Here is a 25,354-nt window from a genome sequence, read left to right as displayed (position 1 = left end):
AGTTTTGTATGATATTATCTGTGCAACTATGGCCACGTCTTTGTTTAAATGTAGTTCTGAAGCACTACTGATACAAGTGATACGGTTTTAAGCTTCTTCATTTGTGAACTGACCTTATTTTTAACATACCAAGGCCAACCTCAGAGCTACTGTATAAACTCAACAAGATGTTCAGGGAGTCACTCCGAATTTGTATACTGGGTGTGGGCAGGAGCGAGAGGCCTAACTGGGTGTGGCCATGACATAAAAGGACATGGTCGGGTGTTGAAAAACCAGAAATCACCAGTGGTATGTTGGCATCCGTGAAACTGTATTTGTGAGTATCGCTTGCAAGTCTGATGAGGCCAAAGTGACTCTTTCACTGAATAATTATCATTATCTGTCATTCTACTAACCTTATGTGTTGAACTGAGAGTCCAGAAGATTTCTTTAATACTTAAAAAATTATAATTTTGCACCAAAGTTGTGCCAGTGTATTTTTTTGGGGGATGTAAGTAACTAACTAACTAACTAACCAACCAACCTATGATGTTGCCAATGATGTTTATAAGTTGATAGACTGGGACTATGCTGCCTATGAGAAGCCTGGGTGAAAACACAACGAGTACCCCTGCATTAGATCAATGACACAAAAACCTGTAGGTCTAAGTACAGGTATGGGACCTGTTATCCAGAATGCTCGAGACCTAGGGTTTTCGGGATAACTTCGGTATTTTGGATTTTCATACCGCTAGTCTCCTAAAAAAATAATTTAAACATTAAATCATCTTTAAGAATTTGGATAAAATGGTGTCTATGGGAGATGGCCTTTCCATAATTCAGAGCTTTCTGGATAACGGGTTTCCAGATAGTGGATTTCATACCTGCACCACATAATTCCAAATCAGTGTTCATAAATGTCCCCAGAAACTAAAGATGCACAGACTGTACGCAGACACATATTTCATTAAGTAAACAGTCAGTATTTACTTTGATATCTGTTCCAAACTGGCTCTTCGAACCAGGGTGCGGACTGGAGAATTAAGTGTCCACCAGGTTCCAAACTTTCCCCATGCGCAAATCTCTCTGCTGGACGTACTTTTCCTTTTTACATTATTATATTAAAAGTTATGTTTTAATTCTTTCAATCTAGTGGTCAGGACACAAAGGTGGGAGGGTGCAGCTGTATGGGTCAATCTTTTTCCTTCTTTCATGTGATTACTACAGTTCACCCTGCACACCACCTTAAGTTACTCATTTTTATGGAAAGTGCTCCCACTTCTTTAACTTATACATTTTGGGGGGGGGAGCAGCCGATCAGGAGAGCGGGTCTGGGCCGGCGGGAGCCTATAAGGCCCACCCAGTCCACAATGCATTGCTTTATATACAGGGTAGGACTGTGCTGGTGGGACAAAGTGAAAAAACCCAGTGGGCCGGCGGCCCTCACGGGCCCCTGTTGGCCCAAATCTGCTCTCATCTGTCCCGGATTTGCTCTCACTCTGCTCCATGATCTCTCCTCACCCCGACCGATGCAGCTGAAGTTGGAGGAAAGGGGGTCGGGGGCCCTGAAGTTGGCAGAGGAAGGAGTGGAAGCCTGGAGCGGGTGGGTGTGGGCCCCTAATGTGGCAGCCCCTGTGAGCCTGGACCCACCAGTCAGATACTGTTTATATATGTAAAGAGACTCTTTCAAGGACTGACCATCACTTGTGCAATAGTAATTAAAGTGGATCTGACACCAACATTTTTTTGGACAATATAGATCTGTGCTGCGTCAGTAGTTCCACTACTTATGTATGAATCCTACTTTCATTTATAATGTGTTTCTTTTGAACTGGCCTCAGGTAGAAATGGTGCAACTGATGCTCCCCCCCCCCCCCAAAAACACAGAACAAATAATGATGTAAGGTAGCAGCACCGTTTTAAGCAAACACATACAGGTTTGACATCCTGGGTTTACAGTACCAATTTTAATTTTTACATCTTTAATAGAAAAACAAATATTTCCACTTTTTTTAAAAAAAAAAATCATTTCAGAAAAGAAGAACGTTTGATTACAAGCATGCTCTGGGTGCGGTGTAGTGGCATTCAGCCAATGGGTTACACATAAGCCTTGGAAGCCACCGATGTTTCTTTTCTCTCCTTGAACTGTTTGAAATCATTTTCTGGATCTTGGTAGTTGTACTTATAGGCTCTGCAAAGGCAACAAAGAACAGTTACCTTCAGTATATATATTTAAATATGCTTCTAGGACGAGTTTCTCATTCATGAGAAATATAGAGGGACTCATGTACCCCCCTACTGGAAAGCATAAGGATATTAGAAGTTACAGAGGAGTTCCATGCTTCCTAAAGGCATGGGCAGGCTGATGGGGCAAATTTATCACAAAGTGAGAGATCGCCACAGTTTTCTAGATGAAATTTCCACCACTCTCCAATCATTTCTATGGCATTCTGAAAGGCATATTTATCAAAGGGTGAACTTTCACCCATTGATAAGTACTCTTTTAAAAATCCCATAGAAATGAACAGAGAGCAGCAGAATTTCACTCTAGAGGACTGTGGCGATCCCTAACTTCACATTTTGATAAATATACCCCCCGTGTATTGGATGAAATTGGGATAGTTGGGCTACTTGTGTGGTCTCGTAGACCTGAGGTTCATGTGGTCAGCCTTAATGCGCTTGAGGGGAACACACAGGACACCAGTGTTGTTTCCCATAATGCACCTTGGTGCAAGTCGTGATAATACATGTTACAAAAACCAAGAACATATCCCATAACTCTATGAATATCTTAAAAAGTTAGTTTTATTCAAAAATAATGTCAAAAATTAGTCATACAGACCACCTGGTATTCCACCTTCCGCGTTTCATACCTTAATAATTATGCCTATGATTAAGTACCAGTATGGCAGAATACCAGGTGGTCTGTATGACTATTTTATAACATAATAGAGTTATGGGATATTTTTTTTTAATATATATATATATATATATATATGTGCCCTTGGAACTGGGAAAATCCAAAAAATTTTTTTACTACTCAACTGCTGCAGTCTATACAGGCCTGTCAAAAAGGGCCAAGGTGCTGGAATATAGCCCCCAACTCCAAAGGGCACTCAGATCAAAAATTCAAAAATATATTTCCAGTCAATACTCAAAGTTAAAAAGATTACTCTTTATTTATCATAAATATTAAAAAATAGGCATACAGACCAATTGATGCTCTGCCTTACGCGTTTCGCACCCACAGGCACTTATTCATAGGCATTACTGTTGTTACATTTGGTCACAAAATTTATACCCCAGGAAATCCCTCCCCAAACGTTAAAACCAATCACGTGTTGCCACCTCACGGACCAATTTGATATGTATGTTGCTTTAAGAAAAGAAACGTGAGGTGGCAACACGTGATTGGTTTTAACGTTTGGGGAGGGATTTCCTGGGGTATAAATTTTGTGACCAAATGTAACAACAGTAATGCCTATGAATAAGTGCCTGTGGGTGAGAAACGCGTAAGGCGGAGCATCAATTGGTCTGTATGCCTATTTTTTAATATTTATGATAAATAAAGAGTAATCTTTTTAACTTTGAGTATTGACTGGAAATATATTTTTGAATTTTTACCCTTGGAACTGGGGGCTGTTTCCCAGGAACTATGGCCCCTTTTGACAGGCCTCTTAGACTTAAGCATTTAATTGCTATATTTCTATGGATAATACTTATTACACCCATTTGTAAATCGTGTAAAGCTGGCTATACATGCCCAGATTGGGTCTGGCAGTTTGACCAAATTCATCCATACTGACCAACCATCTGAGAATATATGTCAACTCAAAAGGGGGTGGGGAGTTGGTGGACATGGGGTGACGAATAGGCGGATGTGGGTCGGCAAGTGTAAAGCTGGCTATACATGCCCATGGTAGAAGTTAGCTTGGGGATTGCAGTGCATCAGGCTCCATCTAGCATTTTTCAATTATTATTACTATTAATATTTATTTGCGTTGCTGGGTATGGTCTAGCTCACATGCCGGAAGAAAAAGGCAGGCACCCGAGCCTGACCCAGTGAAGAGCTTTGGTGTACGTGTGCTTGGATCTGCACTCATAGGGACCCTATGTGGATGTAGCCTAAGGGCCCCACATGTCATTAATATGACACTGTTAGTTAACTAGGATAAGTAAACTCTTGTGTGCCCCTCTTCACCAATTACATCAGCATTGGTAATTAGTTGCAAACTACAATAATTTAATTAGCAGGCACCCAAAATTATGTTGGAAGTCTGGAGAAAAATGCATTGTGGCTAAAAAAAACATGACAATTTCCCTATGTATTTGCGCTCACATTGCACTCACATCATATTCGAGTGTATACATAAATCTCACGTGTCCTCATGCAGTAGGCCTGTTATATAAAAGAGGTCAGGGAGCCCCAAACCAGACTTGGGACCAATCAAAGTCCACGGTGATCCACTCCACACTTGCACACAAGCAGAATATTTAAGCAGATAATGTGAACAGTTGACAAGGCTTACACAGCCTCTGTTTATTTGAACAGCCTTTTTATCCCATAATAATTTACCCTGATTTGGCTGCTGGTTTCTTTTTCTTGAATGAGCAGCACAGGAAGGATCCACCGAGTACGGCAAGCAGAGATCCAGCCCATCCAATATATAGTGCAGATCCAATCTCATACCTAAAATTGAAAGGAATAAGCATTTCACATTCTCATGCCAATGAAGCACAAAGGCCGTTGCCTGTACAAGGTAATAAGGGTGAACAAGATGTGGCCTACATTCAGTGAATTGGCAGAAGAGGTTAATACATTCCAAGCCCAATAAGTCTTTGATACAATACCATTTTCCACCTCAGCAGGACTGAGTACATAGAGCAGACATTGCCCATCCATCATCACATGGCCACACGCACTGGCTATTACACATATTAGGTCATACTGTGATTCCAGCCAAATGCCTAGCACATATAATAAACACATCTTTGTTTAATACATTTCTTACATGAAAAATCAGCTGTTTATTGAGCAGATTTGGCTTCCAACAGCCAGGAATTAGCATAACACCCTTACATAAGCCAAGTGCATCACCCTTACTGACTCTATACTTCATTGTGCAACTACACATACTCACAGCTCTGACACGAATTGTAATACAGGTTGGGGATCCGTTATCCGGAAACCCGTTAGCCAGAAAGCTCCAAATTACGAGAAAGTCATCTCCCATAGACACATAGCACACCAAATTAATTCCCATTTTTTAAAAATGATTTTCTTTTTCTCTAATAATAAAACAGTACCTTGTACTTGATCCCAGCTCCTTATTGGAAGCAAAACCAGTCTAGTGGGTTTATTTAAGTTTACATGATTTTTTAGTAGACTTAAGGTATGAAGCTCCAAATTCCCTTATCTGGAAAAGCCCAGGTCCAAAGCTTTCTGGATAACTGGTCCCATACCTGTATAACATACTGATATAAGCAGTTAACACAAATGGGGAAAATGACATTAATAAAAGAGGCTTAATTTATGAATGCACCACCAGGCCTATTCACAGTAGCATATTAGGAGTATAATCGGAGAAGAAATGGAGAGGTATTTGAGGAGTGGGGTGTTGTCCATTGGGACTCAGAGTCCTGCACTAACTCCACCTTAAGACTGCTGATAGTAAACTAGTAGAACAGTTGATTGGCCACAAGGTATAACAGTGAATGTATTTATTTCTTTTTTAAATGGTAAATAAAAAGCATTACCTTACAACCAGCTGTGAAATGAGTCTATTTGAGATTCATTTACAAATGGCACAAGTTCAGGAGTGCTAAGGGCCACAAAACCACAGTCCTTAAAGCCTCATGAATGTAAAGGACACCTGTTACCCAAAAGGTACACTCTGGTTGGGGCAAACCTTTGTCTTCAGTATACACATGCGTTTGACATCATCACATGCACATAACAAGCAACTAGTGGCAGAAGCAAAGTGCTCAGATGGGGCATTTTAAAAGAGAAAAACTATTGTTTCCCCAAACTAGAGTTCAGGATCTAGTAGCCCGTCCAAAATTTATTGGGGTACCAGGTGCCCTTTAAAGGAGAAGGAAAGCTACGGAGGCATTTTATTGCCAATAGATTAGAAGCAATAGTGCAAGCTAGAATGCTTTATTTATTCTGTAGAATGTTTTACCATGACTGAGTAAAAAGCTCTAGAAACTCTCTGTTTGTTTAGATAAGGAGCTGCAGTATTAATGTGGTGTGACATCACTTCCTGCCTGAGTCTCTCCCTGCTCTGGGCTCAGATTACAGTAGAGAAGGGAGGGGGGGTTGAGAGGAGCAAACAGAGCATGCTCTTGCCCAGGGCAATGAGGTTTAAGCTGAAGGCAGGAAGTCTGATACAGAAGCCCATGTGTACACAATAGAAGGAAAGAAATGCAGGGTTTCTTTTGACAGGGGACTCAGAGCAGCACTACTTTGTGGGTTTACTGGTATATTTAGATTGACCTTTCTGATAAGGCTTACTTAGTTTTAACCTTTCCTTCTCCTTTAAGGGTTGATCATAGCCCTTTTAGCACTGATACTGTACATTGCGCCAGAGCAAAGATCTGATGTAGAATTTAGAGAACTCTGTCGGGCACAAGGGAGCCTTGTTCTTTATGTCATAATCTGACATACTCGCACCTTTCTATTCAAGAGTTTTGTGCTCACAGTCTTCTGAGATCCTATCCAAGCCCCACTGCTTATCAGACCCAGATTTATGTATATATGTATATTTTTATTTATAGAGTGCTACAGCACTGTACAGCAGAACAATAAATGAACAGAACAGACAGGGGGGCGCTAAAATAATAATACAAATAAATGCAAGTTAAGTTGAAGATTAAAAGCTTAGTGTCAAAGAGACCAAAGGTAGGAGGTCACTGATTTATAATGCTCCACAAATCCAACCAGTCCACTGAAGCATTGGGAACCGGTGGCACATGATCCAGTTATGCCACTGAGATTAAATGAATGGATAACATGACAGCCTGGCCAGGGGTGATTCTTGCCCCTAAGCACCCTGAGTAGGTCGCTACGATAGTTCCCCCCTATCCTGACTTCTCTTACCTTTGTTGCATTGGAGGGTATTCGAGGTGGGTGCATCTTGTGCTCTCTGCACTAGATGAGCCACATTTCTGGTTTATTATCTGGAAATTTGGCTCTGGTAACTTGTAGGGGAATGCTTTGCCTTATGAGCAGGTCTGGACTGGGAGTCAAAATAGGCCCTGGCATTCCAAGCAGGCCCGGACTGGCAATCTGTGGGTTCTGGCAAATGCCAGAGGGGCTGCTATAAGGTGCCATAGAAAGTCAGTATTTAGTGGGCTGGTGGGGACTGTTTGGGCCTCTGTGTACCTGAAATGGCAGGGCCTATTTTGATTCTCAGTCCAGACCTGATTCCAAGCACTCATTGGCCCAAATAGTCCTCTACCAGCCCACTAAATAGTGACTGTCTATGGGACCTTAAAGCAGCCCCTTTTTGCCAGAACCCACAGATTTCCAGTCCGGGCCTGCCCCTGAGCCTAGCAAAATGTGCAATGGTATCTCAGAAAGCATAGTCAGTCCTTGAGCCAAATGAATGGGTCAAAGTATTAAAAGATTAAAAGCAACATGTTACATACTATTGCCTCCCTCTGCAGGAGTCCACAAAAATGACAGCACAGTGAATTTAGTTCTGCCATATCTAGCCATTTATGTTCTGCTCCCTGGCTCCCTCTTACTGATTCCACAGAAGAAGCATGCCAACTGGAAACCAGGTTGGGAGTGTGGATGGAGCAGTTGGAGAGTAGGACCTCTGCATGATGTACAAATGACTTCTAGTTTCCTTTAAGATTGTTTTATATTGCAGTTCTACATGTCTTAAAGATAGTCTAGAATCAATAAAACAACATAATTTAGTATTTGTTATTATGTAGGCACAATGTACTATGGCCTTGCTGAACGAAACTGCATTTTCCTTGAGTGAGGAGCAGGAAGTCAAGCCAGAGAGCAGCCATCACTGACAATTTATTTACAGCATCCCACATACTAGATAAACAAGGTGTCAATCTGCTGGAAAAGAAGCCAAAAGTTGAGACTCTATCTGCCTCTGGGGGGGAGGGTCGAACTGATCCATATTATGATTCACTGAGCCATTTAGAGGGAGCTCTTGGAAGTGAGACTTATTACTACAAGTTGAAGTTATAAGATTCAATCTGACTGAGATGTCAACACAATTAATTCCTTGGGACCTTCTCCTACAAGACCCTGGAAGAAGACCAAGTGTCTGGTAAAGATAATGAGTAATGTGGAGCAGACCATTATTTCGATTTTTTTTTGCAATGTCATGCTTCTCCAGATAAGGCTTTTACTTTAGCATAGATCAGGGATCCCCAACATTTTGAACCTGTGAGTAACAGTTAGAAGTAGGAGTTGGGGAGCAACACTAGCATGAAAAATGTTCTTGGGGTGCCAAAAAAGTGTGGTGATTGGCCATTTGGTAGCCCCTATGTGGATTGCCAAGCTATACTGAGGCTCTGTTTAGCAGTGCACCTGGTTTTTATACAACCAAAACTTGCCTCCAAGCCTGGAATTCAAAAATAATCACCTACTTTGAGGCCACTGGGAGCAAAATCCAAGGGGTTGGAGAGCAACATGTTGCTCACGAGCTACTCTTTTATCACTGCCATAGATAGTTCCTGTATCTTCTATTGTCCAAAGGAGACCCATTTAAATTATACGGTCTCATGTAGACAAATGTAGAATTCAAGTACATAATAATACATTAGCTCTAACAATAATTAGAATATTATTTCCACTGTGTTTAATATACATACATATGACACAGAGACATACATAAATCTTTGTCGAACACTTACTTTGTCCCAAGATACAGAGGATCAAAGAACTGGGCTGTGATCATGGCTGCGTACCATGAGACTGCCACTAAGCATAAAAGTCCTGTATGTAGAAATAAAATCAGAGATCAGTAGGTGAGCAAAGTGATACAATCATAAGACACAAACATGAGGGTGCTCTAATGGAGCTGTTTGTAGAGAAAGGGTCAGGCAGCAGCCATTTTGTGGACACAGGGGAATGTGTGGAGAGCAGTGACATCTAGGAAGTGCTGAATGGAAAGTGAAAGTAATTGTCTGCCTAAGGCATAGAGGAGGGGCTGACAATATTTGATTGACAGCAGAATTTTTAAAAGAGCTTACAACTGCTATGAATACTTTAATAAAAAATAGAAATTGGATTTCATTTTTAATTTGAAAAGGAATTTTATTATACAGATTTTTGTGTCTGGGTGACAGGTCCACTTTAACTGCTGCTATTTTTTACTATTTAAGATTTAGGTGGGTGGTAGGCTCTTTATTAGCATGACCTTGGTCACATTGCATGAAATACATTGAGGGCTATGTACAAGAAAGATTTTTTTATCTTACCTTTGGGGCCTGAGAGATCGAGGCAAATACACCGTCTGCTCTAAAACTAATCCTGGACTTCTTAATATACTCTTTATTGTTCATATCGGCTATAAATGTATGATCATATGGGTGCTCTGTAAGTGGGTGCTTTTGAGTCTATAAGTGGGTAGCTGTATGCAGGTGCTCATTGGATCTTGAACTGGCTGCTAATGTATCAGTAAGTGAATGTTTACTGGTCTGACAGTAGAGCCCATTTATTTAGAGCCTTTGCAGCTCTAAATAAATTGGCCCCGATCCAGTGTAAATGAATGTGACACTTAGTGGAAGTGACTGTATCTTTGATCTGCAATTGGCCTAGCCATAAGGAAGTAGTGCAGTACCTGCTAAAATGAAGATGAGTCCTCCACTGAGGGCAATCTTCCCCTTGGTGTGCTCATCACTGGTTCCAAATTTGGTGCACTTCAGGCCAAACAGTGACACTATACAGGACAGTAGCCCCAGAATGAGTGAAATGATCATCAAAGCTCGGCATACTTGAATGTGAACTGCATGGGAGACAGAATGGTAGAGCATAAGAATTGGCACTTTATCCGGCATGGTACATTGGCCTGGAAAGCTTGGAGCAGCAGTGCAAAGACAATGAATTGCAACAGGCCATAAAGAAAAGTATGATTGGATGGAACAGACTGAGCAGTAGTACTTTTCCTTCATCAGAGTTGCCTTTATTATCTCTTTGTAGACTGAGTTTTTTTTTTGTTATGCAGAATGCAAAGGAAAGTCCCCTCCCGATGCACATTTTCTCCCATAAGAAAAGCCAAATGCAGTGCATACTGCACAAAAATACAATCCCTCTTAGTCTAGCATCAGTTTTCAAATAAAATAAAGATTTTCTGTAACATAGGAACCCCCATTATTTCTATTTCTAAGAAAACTAAAATACCCCTTTGGGCTTATACACAGTTAGTCGCAGCATTAGATACAAAAACGGGCAAAAAATTGCACCATGAAAAAGCTATTCACATACCTACTAGTTGTGACTGTATTCGCTCCTTTGAACCTATGTCCAGAGTCGCACCTACTTAGCATAGGGTGATTATCACCAGCTCCAAGACACACAGGTGAGTCACAGAAAGTCCAGCAATTACCACCTGCCTTGAAAAGTTCTTTTTGTTTTTGGAGTTGGATAGTTTAAATATATGGCATTTTCTGGTTCTTACAACCCCTGTTTATGGTTAATTTACAATCATTCTCTACGTGATAAATTGGACAAATACAAATTGCAAATAGCAACCAGAAATTAGTTTTTAAAAATCTACTACCTGGAAAATGTAATACCTGGTTATTTGTTATTGTCAATTAAACTTGCAAGTTCATCCCAGAATGTCCTAAATAGGTTGTTCGCCTATTAACGTTTAGTATGATGTAGAGAGTAATATTCTGAGACAATTTGCAATTAGTTTTGTTCCAGTTTGTAATTTCAGCAGTCTGGTTGCTAGGGTCCAAAGTACCCTAGTAACCATGCATTGATTTGAATAAGAGACTGGAATATGAATAGGACAGGGCCTATTCATATATTTAGATTGTGTCAGTGATCCTCATTTGAAAGCTGGAAAGATTTAGAAGAAGAAGACAAATGATTCAAAAACTATTTTAAAAAATGCTTAGAATTAGCCATTCTATAACATACTAGTTAAATAACATACAAGTTAATTTATAGGTGAACCCACCATTTAATAATTTTTTTTAAATGATTTCTTTTTTCTCTGTAATAATAAAACAGTACCTTGTACATGATCCCAATTAAGACATAATGAATTCGTATTGCTAAACAATCCTATTGGGCTTAATTAATGGCACCTACCCAATTGTTGCATCTGCTATAGGAAAATGGTGGGTAAGCAGAAAAAAAGATGGACAATCAGGGACCAAGTACTGAGTACCACCAATGACCAGTGGGTCCACTGTTTTTTTTCTCTTTAGATTATTATGCCTCTAAAATATTAGAATGTCTTTGTAAGGGGTTTCCACTACTCAGAGTGTGTATGGGAATTAGGCCTGAATCTGGCTGATAGCATGGTGGTTCAGCAGTTACTATTCCGCAATTACAACTACTACTTTCCACTTGTGTTTTCCCACATTTGCTGGTTTCCTCTGGGTTGTACTCTAGCTTCCTCCCTCAACCTGAATTCTGATTAAATGAACCCTAGTGTACGGTGCTATGATGGGGTACATGTAAGCTCAACTGGGGCAGGGAGTGATGTAAATTGTGAACAATTTCTATAAAGCACTGCATAATGTGCTGGCTCTATATACAGTAATTAAAAGGGACAGATGACCGTACAATTTGCGATGCACTGACCTACAGTATGTCACTGAAATGACACCCAAGCAAATAAATGATGTACCTGTACCACACACTCAAAGCAAACTAATCAAGTCAATCATGCAAATTAGCTTTAGTCCGTAGCCCAATATAAATGTCCAACTGAATAAATTTACTCATTTAGGGCTCTTACTGACGAGCGGTTGTAGCTGCGCTCCCCTGCGTTCCGTTTTTCTGCGTTCAGCCGCAGGGGAGCGCAGGAATAGACGCATTACGTTTTTTCCAATGGGGCTGTACTCACACAGGCGTGTGTAGGTGCCGAACGCAGGAAAAATGCAGCATGCTGCGTCTCAACCTGCGTTCGGCGCCTACACGCGCCTGTGTGAGTACAGCCCCATTGGAAAAAACGTAATGCGTCTATTCCTGCGCTCCCCTGCAGCTGAATGCAGAAAAACAGAACGCAGGGGAGCGCAGCTACAACCGCTCATCAGTAAGAGCCCTTATAAGGGCTCTTACTAATGAGCGGTTGAAGCTGCGCTCCCCTGCATTCCGTTTTTCTGCATTCAGCCACAGGGGAGTGCAGGAATAGACGCATTTAGCTTTTTTCAATGGGGCTGTATTCACACAGACGCGCGTAGGCGCCGAACGCAGGAAAAATGCAGCATGTTGCGTCTCAACCTGTGTTCGGTGCCTACATGCGCCTGTGTGAGTACAGCCCCATTGAAAAAAGCTAAATGCGTCTATTCCTGAGCTCCCAGGAACGCAGGGGAGCGCAGCTTCAACCGCTCGTCATTAAGAGCCCTTAAAGTCCGAATTCATCTCAATATTTTCTGAAAACGACTCTGACCAAATCCGAACAGGTTTTTCCTCCTTATCATACCTCCCAACTGTCCCATTTTTAGAGGGACAGACCCTCTTTTGACAGCTCAACCTGCAGTCTGTTTGTACTGGAAAGTCCTGTTTTCTCTGCACTGAATGGCCAGAAAGTTTCTAACTTAATTGGCTTTTGGCAGAGAGCCTAGAACAGTCACAGCTTCACATAAGATACTTTTGTAACAATTTCAAAATAAGCAAATAAATAATTGTAACAAAATAAGATAACAGGTCTCTTGGGAAAAGTTAGACTCAGCTTAAAGGGCAATTCACCTTCATTAGCAAAACTGTAATAACTGAAAAAAAACACAGAGAAACGTTCAGGCTTTCATAACTTGCCAAATTTTGTAAAATGAACATGGTAATTAAGGGGCATAGCAAAAAATTGGCCCTCTTTTTATTTTCGAAATGTTGCGAGGTATGCCTTGTTTATCAATACACTTTCCCGATAATTTTCTTTGCAGGAAAAGAAAAATTGTATGAATTTTTTGGATTTTCCACCCGAAAAAGTTTTTTTTTCTGATTTTAGGATTATTAAATTTGTTATACTAATTATATATTATACTATTCTATACTATAATTATAATGGTTTAAACTAATTTTAACCAAAGAACTAAGATTTCAACCCACTTATATTTGTTTGTAGTGATGGGCGAATTTCTCCCGTTTCGCTTCGTCGAAAAATTTGTGAATTTCCCGCAAAGTTTGTGAAATGCTGAAAAAACTGGCGAAAAAATCTTGAAAATCAGAATTGATGCCCGCATCCAATTTTGGACACTTCGATTGCGTCAAATTTGATGCTGGCGTTAAAGTCAATGGGCATCCGAATAGTGTTGATGTGCGGAGATTTTGACGTGATCGCCTTTTCGGATGCGCGTCCAAAAGTTTTTGACAGTCAAATTTTTGCAGGAGTTTCGCGGATTTATTTGGCGGCAGCGGCAAAATGTGGAAAGTCGATGCGAATCTGTTATCCAGAATGTTCGGGACCTGGGGGTTTCCGGATAATAGATCTTTCCATAATTTGGGTCTTCATGCCTTAAGTCTACTAGAAATTAATTTAAACATTAAATAAACCCAATAGGCTGGTTTTGCTTCCAATAAGGATTAATTATATCTTAGTTGGGATCAAGTACAAGCTACTGTTTTATTATTACAGAGAAGAAGGAAATCATTTTTAAAAATTTGGATTATTTGGATAAAATGGAGTCTATGGGAGACAGACATTCCGTAATTCGGAGCTTTCTGGATATCGGGTTTCCGGATAAGGGATCCTATACCTGTACTACATTTTATCAGGACAGTCACCCATAGCAACCAATGAGATATTTGCTTTCATTTAATTTGGAGTTAGTATGATCAAAAAGAATTGTTGATTGGGTGCTGTTGGTGACTGCAGGCTGGTGTATCTATATTTGTATGTTGTAAATGATCTTCTTTGCTGTCTACTTGTCTTCTCTTAGTCATCATTGCTTATTTATTTATATAGTGTCATCAAGTTACACCGTTTTATAAATCAATTTCTAACAAACAGAGGTCTTACAATAATTTAACAAGCAAGGGTTGCAGAGTAAAAATGATCGGAGGGCCCTGCTCACAAGAGCTTACTATCTAAAGGTCAGTCACTGTGGGCGCTGACTCATTATTAGACACAGAATTCCTTTTCTGCCTATGGATATTCAAATATGAGTGTGAGTGCACTATGTTCTAGCTCACTATATGACGACGTTCCATAGAACTCTGTGCAGAATAACCGAGCAGAGATAAGCAAAATGGCGGCTTGATAAGAAGATAAGAAGCCTAGGGGCCCAGTGCGATCATGAGCCCATCTAGATTGTTTAAATCTTTTCCAATTATTACTATTTTATTTTTTTCTTATTTTTTTTGTGTTGCTGGGTCTGGTCCAGCCCACATGCTGGAAGAAGAAGGCCCTGACCCGGCTTAGAGAGCTCAGTTGCATGTGTGCCTGAATCTGCATGTATCTAGACCCAGTAGTAGCCTAGAAGTGACGCCCAAGTAGATATAGTCCTACATGTCATTAATCTGCCACTGTGTGTATGAACAGCAAAAACTCCCCCAAAAACTGTGTATTGCAGGTATTCTTATTGTTTAAAGATAGGGGTGCACTGAATACTGGATTCAGCTTTTTTTTGGCAGGATTCAGATTTGTGTGATTCCTTGTGCTTGACTGAACTGAATAGAAACTGCGTAACATTAGGTCATGTGACTACAGAAATTGACAATTTTTTCCTGCATGTAAATTTACATAAGCTAAATTAGCATTCTGTTCAGAATTTGGGCAAACCCATAATGGAACAGTTCCCTGGAATCAGGAAAAACTGGATCCCTTAAGGCCAACTTGAGGCCTGCTGAAGGAAAAACGTGAATACAAGGTGCAGCTCCATCAAATCACAGGGGTAATCATCCCGAACAAAAAAGATGAGCTCCATCATAGAAAGGCAGATGAAATACTAAGATCTATTGGCAACTCATGGCAATAAGCCCAATATTTGTCCACCCCAAGTCTCAAATACATCTCTTCGTGGAATAAAAATGTATCAGCACATGCCAAAAGAGTGCATTTCACTCTAATATAATCTTCAATCGCTTGGTTAAAAATATATATTCTTAAGTAGAGCCGTCACTAGCAGAAAAAGCTTTCCAGTGGGTGCTTGTGATCTGAACAATAGATAAAGTCATTCTAAAGTTCAGCTTCACATAAAAATGGACCTGTACAAGTGAGGAATCCATTATTCATAAACAGATGCAAACCGCAAGGAATGTGTGTGACCTTCTTCCTGGCCAAGAGCTCAATACACTGCTCTCTAGAGCAGAATTGATTTATATGAGGTTTCTCTGGATCTGGAACATATACAGTTGGACATCAGTGTCTTAGTCAATCAAACAGGGCATGGGATTACTGACGGATCCATTATAAGTGAGATCAAAACATGCAAATTAAAGCAACATCGTGCCCGTAAATGATCATATCCATCAAGTCTTATGGTGGCGACATACCTGGTAATGACAATATGGAATCAAATTTCTTGCAGTTGCTGATGCCAGTACTGTCTGATGCACAGCTTTTCCAAAGGTTCTCATACACAACAGACGTGGTGATCACACTGCCATGTACAGTAGAGGTTTTCCAGCGCTCGCTCGACAACGTTACTCCAGTTATTAAATTCCCTGCCAAACTCAGTAAAAACCCAATAATCTCCAAAGCTGCGGCCATTGTCAGGGGTTGGTTATTTTACAGAAGAAAATTACGTTGAATCAAACTTAGCCTGAGAATTCTTCCAGTACAGAGAAATGACTTCCCATCACGGATTTCCCTGTTAGATAAAAACCTTCCACCTTTGCTCTTTGCCCAGAGACATCACTGAGACGATAAGGATTTCCATATATCTCATTGTACCTGAGCAATAGTCAGATGAGAATATCGACTTACTACATCACTATATCATTTTCACTTTGTTGCTTTATGAAAAAAAAGTTGTTTCAGTCAGAGCTGCACTACTTAGTTAACCATTAGTTATTAGCCATTATTTTATCAATTCTTTTATAAATATACGCATAAAGGTAACCAGGAAAACTGTGGTTTAGGGTATCTAGGGGTCCAGATGGGGATTGCTGAGTTTACTGTATGTATGATAATCAGATCAGCAGGGTTTTCATTCATACTTAACAATGAACTAGCATCAAAGTCCAAGTTCTGCATGTCTCACCAGTAAAAACACATTGAATTTATATATTGATCAAGGACTGAGGTGCTGCACCCTGTGAGACCATCCTTCCCCAGTAACCAAACCTATCATAAACTAGAGTTCCAATATATGAAGGGTATCAGCTAGAGGAACCCCAAGAAGCTTGCTGAAACAAAAGAGTTAATTAACATGCCTGGCATCAATAGTAACTGTAAGAAACGGAGTCAGGCCAGGTTTTTGGTCAAAAGACAATGGGGCAGATTTACTAAAGGGGCCGTCACTAGTGAAATCCCATCCGCAGGCACATTGCCAATTTATTAACAGGCATAAAGGAGAATTCGCTCAAGAAAGAGACTGTTGCTAGTGCAATTTCGTGCCCTATCACCAGGAGAATTTTCTCTCAGGCGAATGCTAATTTTACAGAACGTTATTTCTTTCGCCAGAGTTTCCTTCACCACCTTAGACCAGGCGAACTGATAAGATGAAGCTACATCTTCCTCAATCTTATGTCAGTTACAACATATCCAGTATGCCGGAAATTAATAAAAGTTCTAAAAAACGCTGGCGTTTTAAAAAGGGGATTGCCTTCAAAAGTCCTAATTATTGAAGATTTTTAAGTTAACATTTTTTTCCCAACCATTTGAGGGGCATGTCACATTTGTTTCAGGTTGGGCTCATGTCTAGGGCATTAGACTATCTCTTTTATCTATTTTATGCTTCCTTGAACATTTTTAATAATAAGTGGCCCCAACATCACTAATAAAGACATATATATGACCTATATGTACCAGCCCTATTCATATGGAAATAAGCATAAGTGTACTAACAAAGTTTCGCTTAGCGAAACTTCATCAGCGATCGGCTGCCGAGACACATCTTTGCATTTTAGTGAATTACCGAATTTACGTCTGACAACGTGGTGTGAAGTGTGGCAGAGCCTTTGCAAGCAAAAATTCGCCCTTTAGTGAATTTGCCCCAATGGGCATTTTTTGTTAGCTTCAATCTGAGATGAACTTAATACATCCAGAAGGAGACAGCTAGGGGGCAGGTGGAAATCTGAGTCCAAGGGTAGGACTACATGGACGTTTTTGGCGCGATCAAAATGCCAGCGACAAATCACATGTGACGGAAATAAGGTAAGTAAATACATTGTCGGAAGAAGTTGCAGCGTTTATCAGACGCGACATGACTGTCGGATGCCGATGCTGCACGCTTGGTCTGCATCCGACTGTTGTGTTGCATTGGATCAATGCTGCGACTTCATCCGACATTTCTATCTCTTACCTTATTTCCGTCGCATGCAATTTGTCGCTGGCGTTTTGTCGCAGCGCGTAGGATCGCCTGAAAACTTCAGTGTAGTCCTACCCTAAATATCAGTGGTTAGTGAAGGTGTGTCTAAGATACTGTATCTGGATATCATCTGCTTTACTGACTACTGTCCTTACAACAGAAATATGTGCCTCTTCAAGAAGTTCTACCTTTCCCAGTAGTCCCCAAAGATTCTGTGTCTGTTTTAGCTTTCTGAGCAGTTTTAATACTTACAAATTTCAAGTTCTTTGTTAGAAGAAAAAATGTTTCAGATGAGCTAACTAACCAGTTTACTGTAAAGATAACTCCATTGTCCAATACCAATTTTGTGATCATGTTTGTTTACAAGCAGCAATGAAAAAAAATCCGATGAGATTTCTTTGTATGCTCTGTCGCTTCTGTTGGGAGGAGAGTCCTCCAACTACTTCTGTGAGGAGGCAAGAGGTTTGCAGATGTAAGGAAACTGTTGATTTCTCTGGCATGGGTCTTACATGTTCCTTTTTGGGGGCTGCTGCTGGTTCCACTCAAATGAGTAAAATCACATACTTTCTACCTCAATCAATGCATTGCACCACCATCTTCGTTTCTATTATATACAATGCCCGTGCTCATTTCATGACAAATTGTACTGTACATGTGTCTGCCCAGAGTGTCTTATGGTATAAATGGGTGAAGGAATGAAGATAGCAGTTTAAATTTCCGACTGGAAATGTCCTTGCTGGAAAAATTTCCTGCCCCCCCTAGTGATTTTGGTTTTCCTTCTCCTTTAAAGGAGAAGAAAAGCTACCGATGCAGTTAATTGCCAATAGATTGACCATAATAGTGTAAGCTAAAATCCTATATTTATTCTGTAGAATGCTTAACCATACCCAAGTTAATAGATCTAGAAGCTCTCTATTTGTTTAGGATAGCAGCTGCCATTTTTGCTTGGTGTGACATCACTTCCTGCCTGAGTCTCTCCCTGCTCACTCATAGCTCTGGGCTCAGATTACAGCAGGGAGGGGAGGAAGGAGGGAGAGAGGAGCAAACTGAGCATGCTCAAGCCCGTGCCCTGGAGGTTTTGGGCACCTTTGGAGTTATATGGTTAAACAAAAGATGTATATAGGGGAATGGATCTTCTAAAATAATTTTTTGGTAACAGTGAGAGGAGCGCCAAAGGAATATCTAGAATGAAAGTAGGGACTACCCTGTCAGCACTGCCTACAGTCGAATTCTGGAGAATCTGTGGCAATTTTGACTATCCGCACCACTATTATATAGCTGTGTTATTTATTTGTTCATTGTATTTGATGCTCATTATGAATTTTTACTGAAATATTTATAGAGTTATTGGAAATCCCCTCAAATTTAAGATCATGATAGTTGGGGAAAAAAGCCCCAGATCCTACACACAAGCAGAGTTATGTGACAGAATGGTGGTGCCTGTGTGATAACTAAAGTGCACCTGCTATCTCCCATTGCTCATCAACAGCACAGAAACCATTAATGTTTGACAGAACATTGATATTTATTACAACTGAGCTAATCCCAAAGCAAACATTCAGTCACATGACTCAGGCAACTTCGAAACTGGCCAAAGGTTACAGGACCCGGCAACTCATTCTGTGCTCTGCTAAAGTGCCAATGCCTGTGATAGAAAGCTATGTTTCTTGTGCCAGGAAGGCTCTTTTATTTCATATTTATTATTTCTTGCTAAATAAATCAACTAGAACCATCCTGATGAACCCCAGCAGGGTCTCCCTGTATGTCACAGGCTTGTTTAGAAACATGGCGGGAACCAGTGGGCGAGGAGACAGGTGTGTTCCGATGGGGGAGATAACAGTGACTCATCAGTGGAGGAGGGGTGAAAGTGATAAGAAAATGGGTTACATGAGATAAGCTCAGGTTCTCTGAAATGTTTCTCTGGCAGTTTCAAATGAGAAATGAGCTACAATTCCATTGGGGGAGGTTGACAGATATATCTATTCATCTCTAACGTACTCATATTGTAATTATGTATAACATATAACGAACAGGCCCTTTATATCATAGACTCCAGATTTAAATTATAATAACTAGGGATACTTTGTTCACTGTGCCTAAAAATGGGGCAAAATAAAAAAGTAGCATAGGGCAGTACATATTTATAATATACTGTAAATATGATTATTCCATTATTATTGTATTTTGAGTACCCAGTACTATTAACTAGGCTTATATAAAGAATGATAAATCATACTGTATATAGTAAATAATGTAACCCCTATTGTAAAGTATAAAGAGAACAGAAGCCACCAAGGAGTGCCATGACCATGTGATGGCAAAAGGTTTTTGTTCTAATACACAAGTTTCAGTAAATATAAATGACATCACTAAGAACTAATTATAAAAAATGACAACACTGAGAACTGATTATACAGCTCTTGTGTATTATACGAATATCAAAAGTCACCATATAACATATTTGTGGCCCAGTATGTTGAAGTAGACAGGCTGTGTATGGCTGAGAGGGCGCTGTTCGAAGGCTGGGAGACAGACAGACAGATGGCTTGTGAGTACAGACTTTATCTTGTTGGTACAATGCCAATAGATAGTAAGTAGGCAGATAATGAAATAAACACATCAGCATGTGAGGAGTATGGTAGGTAAGGGAAGTGTAAGGAAGGTAAGGCACTTAGGCCTTCAGTGGGAAGATTTTGGAAAGCATCAGACACTGTTCCTGAGAGCTGTATATCTTGCAGTGTTTAGAACGGACTGATATATTTGTACAAATATTACTAGGCTGTCCCTGAGAGAGGACAGCTGCTATTAAAGGGAAACTATAACCCCAGAACAATGTAGGTCTCTATAAAAAGATATTGCATAAAACAGCTCATATGTAAAATCCTGCTTCATGTATAAAAACCATTTTCATACTAATAATATACTTTTCTAGTAGTATGTGCCATTGGGTAAGCATAAATAGAAAATTGCCATTTTAATAAATAAGGGCCGTCCCCTGGGGTCGTAGGATTCACGGTGCACACAAACAAACCATACATGTTAAGTCACATGAGCCAATTAACACACAGAGTTCTGTATTTTGCTGCCACACTTCTTCCTGTTAGAGTTGTAGTATTTCTGGTCAGGTGATCTCTGAGGCAACACACAGACCATCACAAAATGGTGGTTCAAGGCAAGAGATGTAAAAGGGCAAGATTTATTTAAATATATTTAACAATTTGGTAAGATTCTTTAATATGTCACTTCATTTGATATAAACTATCTGTTGCTTAATTAATCATTTTGGAGCTATAGTTTTCCTTTAAATTTAGTAGGGACATTATTTCAGTAAATGACAATGACATTGAGGAGCATAGATATTAAAATTCGAGAAACCTTCTCCAGTTTTCTCACTTGACATCACAAGTCTCTAAAGCAGTGATTCCCAACCAGTAGCTCGTGAGCAACATGTTGCTCTCCAACCCCTTGGATGTTGCTCCCAGTGGCCTCAAAGCAGGAGCTTATTTTTGAATTCCAGGCTTGGAGGCAAGTTTTGGTTTCATGGTAACTAGGGATGTACCGAATCCACTTTTTTGGATTCGGCCAAACCCCAAACCTTTGGGAAAGATTCGCCCGAATACCGAACCGAATCCTAATTTGCATATGCAAATTAGGGGTGGGAAGGGGAAAACATTTTTTACTGCCTTGTTTTGTTACAAAAAGTCACGTGATTTCCCTCCCTGCCCCTTATTGCATATGCAAATTAGGATTTGGTTCGGTCAGGCAGAAGGATTCGGCCGAATCTGAATCCTGCTGAAAAAGGCTGAATCCTGGCAGAATCCCGAACCGAATCCTGGATTCGGTGCATCCCTAATGGCAACCAGGTGTACTGCCAAACAGAGACTGTAGGCTGCCAGTCCTCATAGGGGCTACCAATAGCCAATCACAGCCCTTATTTGGCGCCCCAGGAATGTTTTGTATGCTTGTGTTGCTCTCAAACTCTTTTTACATTTGGATGTGGCTCACGGGTAAAAAAGGTTGGGGACCCCTGCTCTAAAGTTTTCTCCTGGGCACATTTGTTATTACTCACATTGACCCAAAAAAATTTAGACTTTCATTTAATGGACTTACTCCAACAAATCAAGTTAAATCCCATGATATAAATATCTCCTAAAGCAAATGCTGGTGAGCTCACTGGTTTTGAATTGTCATCTCTGAGCTTCCGAGACGTTTAGGTGAGATAATGCCAGTGAGAGAAAAAGAAAAAAGTCTGCTGGTAAAATATTTTTTCACTTCTTGGCCTTTCTGACATCTTCCCTACATTGGGATAGATATTTCCAACTGATTACTGGTTTAGCAAAAGTAGTATTAGTATTACAAGGTAATACTAATGCTTATTTACAACAAGGTACAAAAGAGCCCTATATTTAACCCCTGCTTTGCAGCACTGAAATGACATGCAGTTGAGGTGAGTATGATTGCATGCCTACTCTATATGCTCTTGCTTCCCCCTACATCATGGACATATATTGAACCCAAGTTCACGCAATATATTCACCTGTACAAATGTTTGCACCTTTATTATTTGAATATCTGGTGCTGTGTCCCTGGTGGCAGGAACCAATCAGTGTGCATGCTCCTGCTTTTTAAAATGCCACCCCAAGCACTAGGCCATGCACTGGGAGGAAGCTTTATTGTAGCAAGAAATGTGATAACAAGCTCCCCATATGAAGCGCTCCTTATGCACATGCATGCCACTAAAAATGGCCGATTGGCTGCCCATACTGGGAGCTCCCTCCTAGTGCTGGGGGCTTAGCATTATTGGGAGCATTTAAAAAAAAGACAACTATTGTTTCCCCCAACCAGAAAGCAGGTTCTATTAGGCTCTATGAGCCCACACTTCCAGTGGAGGAAATATTTTTGGGGTGACAGGTGCCCTTTAAAGACTACTGAAAGGAATTGTTAATGAACTTTGCATTTTAGCTCAAAGTATCAGTTCGTCATTGTGAACTGCTTGAGCAGTCCGACTAAAATATTTAAAGGGGACCTGTCACCCTAAGAAATATTTCCACTTTTTTTTTTTTGAATTGTGTTTGTCAAGCAAAAATAAACTTTACTTAGGGGCACATTTACTAAGGGTCGAATATCGAGGGTTAATTAACCCTCGATATTCGACCAGGAACTAAAATCGTTCGACTTCGAATATCGAAGTCGAACGATTTAGCGCTAATACTTCGATCGAACGATCGAACGATTAAATCCTTCGAATCGAACGATTCGAAGGATTTTAATTCATCGATTATCCTTCGATCCAAAAAACATAGGCAAGCCTATGGGGGCCTTCCCCATAGGCTAACATTGAGTTCGGTAGCTTTTAGCTGCCGAACTAGGGGGTCGAAGTTTTTCTTAAAGAGACAGTACTTCGATTATCGAACGATCGAATAGTCGAACGATTTTTAGTTCGATTCGAAGTCGAAGTCGTAGTCGAAGGTCGAACTAGCCCATTCGATGGTCGAAGTAGCCAAAAAAACACTTCGAAATTCAAAGTTTTTTTTATTCGAATCCTTCACTCGAGCTTTGTAAATGTGTCCCTTAGACTATATAAATTGTTTCAATTTTCCTTCATAAATTTTTTTAAATTTCCTTCAGTCTTGGAATTCCCAGTCACACGAAGCAGGCAGGCACCATTTTATGGGCACTGCTATTAAGACAAGCTTTCTATCATCCCAAAACATTTTGTATGCACCAGAATAAGGCACCCAATGCCCATGCACTGACTACACAATTAGATGGTGAAGATGGAGAAGGAATGAGAGCAGGCCTAGATTTGTGGAAAGGCCACCAACACCCAGGCCAAGGGCGGCAGGATTTTACAGGACAGCGTCAGGCCCGGATTTGTGGCGAGGCCACAAAAGCCAGGGCCTAGGGTGGCAAAATATAAGGGGCGGCATGCCGCCCAGCCGTTCTCTGGTGAGCACAGCTCCTCAGTGTTCCGGTGAAGGAGCGCTCGCTGGGAGGGGGTATGCCTGTCCATGAAATCTGGTGCTGGTATATGATTGACAGCTAAGATTTTCAAGTACCTTTATAATGAGTATGGATGTATAAATTAGAAAAGAATTTGGTTTTTCTTTGCTTAATTTTTTTTATTTAATATGCAATTTATGAATGAGTAAAACATATTTTCAGTGGGAAATCTACATTTTTCATTTTTTATGGAGTGGTAAAAAGTTGCAGGGTCCATAAACCAACCCCTTACCCTTACTTATGCACAGCTAACTGGATTCATCTTGATATTGGTAAAACATGCTACCAAACAGACATAAAGAGCAGAAAGGGGAGCAATGGAAGGTAGTGAGAGTTGAGTCACTTACTGGCCAGACTGAACATGGATGAGAACCTCTTACACTGCACAGACCCTGAGGAGGTGCCGATACAGTTCATCCACAGACCCTCAAATATAGAGGTGGAGGTAATAATGGTGCCTGCAGTGCTGGAGACCCTCCATCTGGTGGACACAGTAGACACAAGGATGCAAGTCATTCCGGAGAGAGCAAGGAGCACAGCACAGACTTGCAGAGAGGTCCTGGCCATGATGCTCCAGATGTATTACAGAGCCCTAAATAATGGGATATTGCACTTGGAATTACTTGTTTGAAGTCATACTTTGTAGCACAAAATGCATGTAGATAACTTTCTATTTAACTTCAAAATTCAAATGAAAAAGACTATGAACAAAATGTTTGTTCTACTGGCCCATGCTATAAACAATTTGTTCTCTTCGGGTCACCCCCTTCTGTAACTTCAGATACATATGCACACTTGCTTTAGAACAGAAGGATTAGCTTCAGAAGTCAACAAGGCTTCATTTCTATAAACAAGAAGCTAAAATAACATTGTTTTGGGAAGGGAGAAACCAAGCCAGAATGTTTAAGGCTTGTAAAACAAACTATCAAGGGATTCAATACACAAAGCTTTTCAGACAAACATCCCTGTGAAATGTTTTGAGATTGAGATTAGTGTTGGAAAAAATCTTATTGGGTGGAAAAAGCAGAATTTGAGATGAATTGTAAAGAAATGCAGTGTCTATAAATGTAAAGGATTGTCTAAAAGATATTGGGAAACTGATCATGGAACTGTATCAACGAACAGATGCGGCCGCAATTCGATGGGATTTTTTACCCTGCTCGATCGGCATCTGGCTGACTTTCGGCCAGATATCGATCGGGGACTCCCATCGGATGGCCCCACATGGGCCAATAAACTGCCGACTCGGTCTGTCTGCAGCTTTTATTGGCCCGTGTATGGGGGCTTTTCAGATAAAGGATCCCATACCTGTGCTGCAAAGTAATATTAGAAGATATTTTTTAAAAATTGGTATAATTGTTGACCACATACCCACAAAATTTCTTATAGGGAATTATACTTGGCTTTGAGCTGAAAGTTCAAAATGTTAATTTATATTGTTGGAACAATTGTTAAGAATCTTTTCTTTTTTGAACAGAAATGCACAATTGGAACAAACTTTATTATGTGATTAACATAAATAAAAACACATTATTTAAAAAATTGGTATAATAACCACTCCCCATCACATTATTAGACCCACCTGCGCCATTAATTTACTCTATAGAAAGATGCCAATTATAATAGAGAGAGAACTTACCAGTAGTAGTGCTTGTATTGCTCCCAGTTTGGACTGAGGTTTTGGTGTAACACAGTTGGAAAGAGTAGGACTTTGTGACTGTGCTGTTTCTGTTGAAACTCCTGGCAG

The 25,354-nt window shown here is 40.3% G+C and overlaps 3 protein-coding genes across 5 annotated transcripts in view; 1 reads left to right on the top strand and 2 right to left on the bottom strand.

Moving 5' to 3' along the window:
* Nucleotides 1–181, bottom strand: part of ankmy1.L (ankyrin repeat and MYND domain containing 1 L homeolog) — a 45,877-nt gene extending 45,696 nt beyond the window's left edge. The window contains exon 1 of the mRNA XM_018263906.2: nucleotides 1–181. This exon is cut by the window's left edge and continues 165 nt beyond it. The gene's annotated coding sequence lies outside the window, so the exon portion shown is untranslated.
* dusp28.L (dual specificity phosphatase 28 L homeolog) overlaps nucleotides 1–457 on the top strand; it is an 8,468-nt gene extending 8,011 nt beyond the window's left edge. For both annotated transcript variants that reach the window (XM_018263911.2, XM_018263909.2), the window contains exon 3: nucleotides 1–457. This exon is cut by the window's left edge and continues 841 nt beyond it. The gene's annotated coding sequence lies outside the window, so the exon portion shown is untranslated.
* Nucleotides 458–1,994: 1,537 nt separating this feature from the next.
* Nucleotides 1,995–25,354, bottom strand: cldn15.2.L (claudin 15, gene 2 L homeolog). 2 transcript variants are annotated; one of them, XM_018263904.2, is made up of 6 exons: nucleotides 25,247–25,354; nucleotides 23,955–24,199; nucleotides 9,795–9,959; nucleotides 8,866–8,947; nucleotides 4,556–4,669; nucleotides 1,995–2,170 (listed from the first exon to the last, which is right to left on the bottom strand). In XM_018263904.2, exons 2-6 carry the CDS (start codon nucleotides 24,172–24,174, stop codon nucleotides 2,077–2,079), a joined length of 675 nt encoding a protein of 224 aa, XP_018119393.1. In that variant the 5' UTR covers nucleotides 24,175–24,199; nucleotides 25,247–25,354; the 3' UTR covers nucleotides 1,995–2,076. The 2 variants fall into 2 exon arrangements, with proteins under 2 accessions (XP_018119393.1, XP_041419393.1); XM_041563459.1 differs by lacking the exons at nucleotides 23,955–24,199; nucleotides 25,247–25,354 and adding an exon at nucleotides 15,626–15,951.

The sequence above is a fragment of the Xenopus laevis genome, chromosome 5L (assembly GCF_017654675.1).
Source record: "Xenopus laevis strain J_2021 chromosome 5L, Xenopus_laevis_v10.1, whole genome shotgun sequence".
Lineage (NCBI taxonomy): Eukaryota > Metazoa > Chordata > Amphibia > Anura > Pipidae > Xenopus > Xenopus laevis.
This window is presented reverse-complemented; position numbering and strand designations above follow the sequence as displayed.